Source organism: Pelobates fuscus, chromosome 2, assembly GCF_036172605.1.
Source record: "Pelobates fuscus isolate aPelFus1 chromosome 2, aPelFus1.pri, whole genome shotgun sequence".
In the NCBI taxonomy this organism is placed as follows: Eukaryota; Metazoa; Chordata; class Amphibia; order Anura; family Pelobatidae; genus Pelobates; species Pelobates fuscus.
In genome coordinates, this window is record NC_086318.1 from 167,050,948 (window position 1) to 167,058,690 (window position 7,743).

Sequence of the window (7,743 nt, forward strand, 5' to 3'; positions counted from 1 at the left end):
AGGTCTCATGTCTCATGCAGCTTCACAATGGTGAAAATAAACTGTGTGTCTCGTGCAGCTGTAACACACAGTAATTGGTCTTACTGTTACTGGCAGAGACTTCTGAATGTATGATTGGTTAAAATGTCCAAAACCTACTTATGCATATTTTAGTCCCGTTTGCTAAATCTCATTCCACAAAGCAAATAGGAAAAAGCCAGTTAAAGGAGCCGTACATAAATATAAATCAAAACAATTCATTTTTATATATCATAAGGAGGAGAGATAAAAAGGACAGATAAAAAGGAGAAGATTAAAAATAAGATCTATAAAGATGATAATAATAATTATTTAAGAGTTGTAGACACAAAAATATATAAAAGCTATAAAAAATTATAAACAATTAAAAAGATCAAACTCAATATTCAGTCCACAAAATGTTAAGGTATTTAATCTATAAACTCACTTCATTTCCACTTTACCAATATCTTGAATATAGTTGGCACCCCTCCAAGCTTTCTTTACATTTTGTATACCAAGGAATGTTAACCCACTAAGGTCCATATGATGACATTTTTTTTCCGTTAAAAAGTTTTTATTACTATTTTCCAAAAAAAGTTGTGCCTTAGATTTGAGTAAACACAGGTAATTCTAAGTAATGTATGCCACAAAGTAACATTATTTTGCATTGTCACTCATGAATGGAGTTTTGACATTTTTACAATAAACACACTTTTTAAAATATCTACATCTTGAGAATAATGTATATACTGAGTTTTTTTTTCTTATTTACATTTAGAATTCAGCATTCTTCAATGACAATCAAAAGGGATTTGAAGAGATGAAACCTGAGGTATGTAGCAGCATTTAGTAAAAATCTAAAATAATTATTTTGTAGAGATTTATGCCTCTTATTATGTCTCTATTGTTCAATAATTTCTGCTTTGAAAAAGTCAGATAATTTTAGGCATTATAATAATTTCTCATTATAAAGTTAGGGGGTTGGGACAAGTTGGGATAATTTAAAAAATATTGTTTATTAGGTATAACCCCAATGAGGCATGCATGCGATTTTTCATTGGAGATATATATAATAACAGCTTGCAAATTGGCAGGTCTCTAGTCTAAAACCTTTGCAAGTCCTCTCCTTCTAACCCCACCCAGACCTTCTATGGCTGTCTACTCACAGACTTCCCAATGCTGCCCAATGACAAGTCTTTGCAAGGCATGTGCTCTGAGCAATATCCTGCATTTTGAGTTTATCTCCATTGAGTCCTATTACCAGGGCCGGATTAACATATGGGCTGATGGAGCTGCAGCTCCAAGCCCAAGCCCATGGAATAGGCCCATTTAAAAAAATATATAATTTTTTTTTTACACACACACTACTCTTAGGTTTGCCACCTGACTGGTATTTGAAGGCACCGCCGGTATTTGAGGCTGCCTGGCTGTGATGGTTTTGCAGTAATACCGGCAATACAAATGTAAATATTTTTCTCAGTATAAACGGAGATTACTCTGCACTACCATCACCGGCCATTAGTGGTCACTGTGTATGGAGAGAGGCAGGGATTGGAAGTTATAGCATCTCCCTGCCTCTCTCTACTCACTGATCCGCGGGGGAGCAGCTACACCGCACAGAGAGTGCAGACAGCAGCTCCCAGCCTGCAGAGACAGACTACTGCTCAGGTATGTGAAGAATGGGGAGAAAGGCAGCAAGGAGACATTGGGACACTGAGACACTAGTGGACACAAGGGGACACTAGGGGACTTGGGGACACTGAGACACTTAGGGACACTGAGAAACATGGGGATGCTGAGGCACATGGGGATGCTGTGAGACATAGGGAGACATATTGGGACACAGAGACACTAGGGACACAGTGTCTCCATGTCTCCCAGTGCCCACATGTCTCCCAGCCAGTGTCCCTAGTGTCTCAGTGTCCCCTAGTCTCCCAGTTTCCCCTAGTCTCCCAGTGTCTCTCAGTGTCCCCATGTCTCCCAGTGTCCACATGTCTCCCAGTAAGTGTCTCAGTGTCCCCATGTCTCCCAGCCAGTGTGTCTAGTGTCACAGTGTCCCCAGTGTCCCCACAGTTTACCACAGTGTCTGTGTCCCCATGACTCCCAGTGTCCCCATGTCTATGTCCACAAGTGCCCCCCTATGTCCACAAGTGCCCCCCCAGTGTCCACATGTCTCCCAGACAGTGTCTCAGTGTCCCCATGCCTCCAAGCCAGTGTTCCTAGTGTCTGTGTCCCCATGTCTCCCAGTGTCCCCTAGTCTCACAGTGTCTGTGTCCCCATGTCTTTCAGTGTTCCTAGTGTCTTAGTTTACCCAAATGTCTGTGTCCCCATGTCTCCCAGTGTCCCCAAATGTCTCAGTGTCCCCATGTCTCCAAGTGTCTCCATGTCTGTATCCACACGTGCCCCATCTCTCCCAGTGTCCCCAAGTGTCTCAGTGCCCCCATGTCTCCCAGTGTCCCCAAGTGTCTCAGTGTCCCCAGGTCTCACTGTGTCCACATGTCTCTCAGTGTCCCCTAGTATCCTAGTGACACGGGACACACTGAGACATGGGGGCACTGAGAGAAATGGCGACACAGACACTGGGAGACTAGGGACTGGGCGACATGGGGACACTGACACTGTGATACATAGGGACACTGATGCCAGGCTACCCTTCCAATTTCTTTGGACAGACATGCCCCCTTTTTGGGCATGTTTGCCCCTTTTGGCAGTTCTGGTCACCTGATTCGGGTCAGTGGCCCACCCTTTAACCCCACCCATTGACATCCTGCTTCACTGGGCACTGCTGTTAGGGAGTATGGATTTACTTGAAAGATGAAAGCATAAATTAGATAAAGAGATTAGCATAGAGTATGTGTTTTCTTATAGCTGCATCCTTTGAGTGTCCCTCAACACCAACACCAACTCCATCAGATACATGACGCTTGAGAGGTATGACTGTTTTAGTGTTTCTGGTCGATAAGATTCTGTAATTAAGCCCCATCATAATTGTCAACACCAGGCCCACTGGGCTCTTAATCTGGCCCTGCCTATTACTAGGAATTAATAAGGACTTATTGTCTGATTGACAGTCCGGGAAGAGGGAGGGGAGTAACAAGATTTAGTTTATAAAAGTGCCAATTTATTTTGAAATATTTTGTAAAATGAAAAAAGAGGACATCCTATTCAAACATAAAGCACTACAGCAAGCTGATGTGCATCAGAGGTCTGGTGTGTCTCTTTAAGCTTTTTACACTTAACCTTTGCTATTTATACTGTTTGTTTATGATTTCACCTGTTAATGTGCTTCCTTACACATTTAGCATTGGGTATTTGCCTTATTAATGTATACTTAACATCTGCCGTCTAATGTTTTTTGTGGGGTGATCTCCTGTCCTTGGAGCACTGGCAGTACTTGCTGGTTAATCCCCTCCTCCCCCCCATTGGACCTGTGTGGATTATCCCATTCTCGGACAGCATTGAGTTTCACCTGGATCTACACAGTGTTTGGTATTTTTGGCAGCTGAACACAGCATAGAAGCTTCTGAAGTACTTGAGAGGTTCTCATAGCATTACTGAAGCCTTCTGGCAGCCTTTGATTCAGCTATCACATGGGGGAAAATAGCAGGTACAACTTAAAGTATGGCGCTGATTTCATCTGTACAGAAAATAATAAGTCACACCACAAACAGCAGGAAAAGTATACACAGGTTAAAGAGATCAGAATCCTGTTTAAGTGGAGGTGAGGGAACAAAGAATGTTGTTCTTCATGTTATCATAAACCAAATCGGTGGGGGATTAGATGTTATATGTGGGGCTATATTCTTAGAAAATGATAAAGGAAATTGATATAATTGTAGGTTAAGGCATCCATCCAACTATTCAAAGATACATGAATTATGTAGGCTATACAAAGCATAAGTGCTTCCAGGAAGGATCTATAAGTGCTTCCAGGAAGGATCTCATTGACATGTTATGTGAGCATTTTATTGCAGGGGCAGGCTTAAATGGGGGCAGGCTTAAATGCTCCCTAGGCCACCCTAATTCATGTAAAAAATGGCCGCTGTCTCCAGGGCCGCCATTAGGGAATGGCAACCATAATGAGCCCAGTGGTCCTGGGGGGCTCGGACTGCTCGGGGACTCCTGGGCCCCACATGCACATATATATAAATGATCGCTATATATGTGCATCTTTGGGCCCCCCGGCTACCTGTACAACGCAGGGGGCCCCAGCTCAGTCCATCCTCACTTCCCAGCTGCTCTCCTCTAAGTCTCGCGAACCGCACGTAGCGTTGCCATGGTAATCCGTGGCAGCACTCTGACGACCGTCGTGCTTCCGAGACTTAGTCTCGCAGTCTACACAGACTTAGTCTTGCAAGCGCCGCGGTCGTCAGAGCGTTGCACCTGGAATTCTGCCTTTCGTCTGAATTCTGCCTTTGGTGCCAAAAAAGAGAAGATGGGAAGAAATGATCATTAAAGGGACACTAAAGTCACCCAGACCACTTCAGCTCAATGAAGTGGTCTGGGTGCCAGGTACCCCAGGTTTTAACCATTCAGATGTAAACATAGCAGTTTCAGAGAAACTGCTATGTTTACATTGCAAGGTTAATCCAGCCTCTAGTGGCTGTCTTCCTGACAGCTGCTAGAGGCGCTTCTGCGATGCTGGATGCGAAATTCACATCAAGCGTGCAGAACGTCCATAGAAAAGCATTGAGAAATGCTTTCCTATGGACTGTTTGAATGTGCTCGCGGTTCTTGCCGTGCATGCGCATTCCGCTCTACCCGGGAGCTGAGGTTGGCGGGGGAGGAGAGGTCACCAGCGCAGAGCGAGCTGGATTAAGGTAAGTGGCTGAAGGAGTTTTAACCCCTTCAGCCCAGTGGGAGGGGGCACTGAGGGTGGGGTTGGGGGACCTAAGGGTTATATAGTGTCAGGAAAACAAGTTTGTTTTTGTGACATTGTAGTGATCCTTTAATGGCTAGGAAACAATCAGCCAATTATGATTTTATTCATAGATCAATTTACAAATGATCAAAAGAGTGAAACACGGGTGCAGCAGTAACAATATCTATAGTTTTTTTAACTATAAAAAATATCTTAAAAAAATATTTTTTTTTTTACTGCTCCTCTTGTTTAACACCCTATTGGTTACTTTTTCTCCTTTCAACTGTGAACCAAAGGTCAAAAAAATTATTCCATAACATAATATTATTATGTATACACTGATCAGTCACAAAATTGAAATCACTAAAAGGTAAAGTGAATAACATTGCTTAGAAAGGCACCTGTCAAGGGGCGGTATATATTAGGCAGCAAATTGACAGTAAGTTCTTGCATTTGTATGTGTTGGAAGCAGGAACAATGGGCAAGTGAAAAGATCAGAGTGACTTTGACAAGAGCCAAATAGGGATGGCTAGATGGCTGGGTCACAGCAGCTCCAAAATCACAAGACTTGTGGGATGTTCATATTTGCATGCAAATGTTTCTTTAAGAATGCCATACAGACTTGTCAGGTACTGTGCACATGTATCTATTCTATTTGTTCTATTATTAATGTTGGTGTGTTAGTTACAGTTGCTTATTTGACCTTTAAAAGACCATTGTTTGCATCATAATCGCTGATTGAAGTGCTTATGGTACCTGGAGTCTGAGGGCACAGGGTCCCACATCACTGTTAAACAATTTATTTGTACTGCTGCTAAACAGTTGCTGGTAGTCTGCAGCTTTGCTTCCAATAATGACATGGTGGAGGTTGAGCTATGCTTCCACCTCATTACAAACAAATCCACACCAGGGATTGGAGCATTGATTGGATGAGAGTCATAAACCTAACACTCTTAGCCTATCACAACCAAAAATTGGTGTGGAAAGGTACTGGAAAGGTGGGGTAATGATCTCATCAACATGGTTAACGATCATCAGGGTTCTTTATGGCTCATTGGCAGTTGTTAAAATGTCAATAAACATCCTATATAACATGTCAGTATATGTGTCATTCTGTGTATGTGTCTGTCTTTCTTTGTGTCTGTTTCTTTGACACTTTGCATTACTGATTGAGCAAACTAAGCATGGTAAAAGTTGTGTTTTGAAGTAGTATTTTTGAAACAGCGACAGACAATCCCTTGCACTCCAGGTACATGGTACAAAAAAAAAAGAGAACACATTCAATTTCTTTGCGGCATTGAAAATATACAATGATGAAGTGTTATGAAAAAATAATGTACTCTTTGGGTTCAGTAGGCATCATAAACCACTCAACCTCATCTTGTGGTTTATATCTCCAGAACTCCTCAACTGAATTATTTTCTAATACTATATGGATTACTATATTATATATCCCTGATTTATATATGACGGTTTATGTAATATACTTTTGTTATTTGTACTTTTTGTGTGACATCTAGATAACATAAATTGTTGTAAACTTGCTGAGAAAATTGACAGGTTTTGCAGGCATTAATGTAAATTGTGAAGCAGTTTATTTGGCTTTGATTACTATACAAAATGAAATAAAGCATAGTTATAATACATTTAATTTATTTTGTACTTCATTAAAATCGGGCTCGGTATCTACACTTATTAAAAAAAGAAACCATAAAACATGTTTACATCTAAATATGTGTTCTTTGCTAAAATGTGGTAACCTGATTTGTCTTCTTTTTGATGGAGTGCACATGCGGGTAATCTATGCCTTACAGTAACCCTTCAAGATCTAGTATTCATTACAAGATGTTGTATGAAAACTTTGTAAATCATAACATTAGGACAGTTCTTTTAAAAGCTTTTCTTTTTTACTGCAACTTAAACACTTCTAACTAATTCTGTTGGATGATATGTGATTTGACCAGAATGGCCATGACATAACTGATGCTTCAGTCATCTGCATTATTTGGGATGTTTGTAAAAATGAATGTGATTGTAGTCATGTTTATTGGGTGTTTTAGATAGTTATGAGCCAGCTTCTATTACAAGATATAGACATATATCAGGCAACTGAATAGCAGTCCACTCATACATATCTCTGCGAAAAGTGATTGATTGTGGAATCTGTCTGCTACTGACCCATGCTGTAACCTACCGGTAACATTAAGACTTTAGAAGTTAAGTATTTTCTTTTCATTGTATTTTTACCTATTAATTAATATCCTTCTTATGCATGCTGTTTTTGGGTTCTGCCCTGGATCGGCTTCTCTTTAATCTGTTTATAAATTATATCGACGCAGGTCATGTGAGTGGTGTGTCAGTGGTTAGTTAATACAGTCTGAAGATGATATAACTTCCCTACACAGGTATTTGAATTAACTGGTGGGCAGATATGTGTCAGATGAGATTCAATACAGATAATTACAAAGTCATGCATTTTGGAATAGGTAACCAACAATGATTGTGTACATTAAATGGGATTGAATCAGAGATAACATTAAATTAAATAAATAAATTAAAATAGGCAACAGTGTGCAATGCCAGTCTACCATTGTAATGGGTATTTATTCACATGGTCAAAATATAATTTTGCCTCTATACAAATCAATGGTGAGACCCCCACCTTGAATATGAGCTGCAAAGAAAGATATTGCAGAACTAGAAAGAAAAGCAGGAGTAAGCTAAAAATGAATAGGGGTAATAAAAAATATTAGTTATGAAGAAAGGCTAGAAAAATGGCATTATTTTCTCTAGAAAGAGATGTCTGAAAAGGTGTATGATAGCACAATACCACTATATAGAGGTTCAGTACAAAGTGTTAGGAGATAACTTGTTTGCTAGCT

At 40.4% G+C, this 7,743-nt stretch overlaps 1 protein-coding gene across 3 annotated transcripts in view; it reads left to right on the forward strand.

Annotated features, from left to right (window-relative positions):
• The window catches only part of MLIP (muscular LMNA interacting protein), a 427,685-nt gene that overhangs the window by 124,828 nt on the left and 295,114 nt on the right, over window positions 1-7,743 (forward strand). For 2 of the 3 annotated variants that reach the window (XM_063442933.1, XM_063442935.1), the window contains exon 2: window positions 779-832. The exons of the other annotated variant lie outside the window; for it this stretch is intronic. In XM_063442933.1, coding sequence (XP_063299003.1) covers window positions 779-832 — 54 coding nt within the window. The remainder of the gene's footprint in view (window positions 1-778; window positions 833-7,743) is intronic. 3 annotated transcript variants of the gene reach the window in all.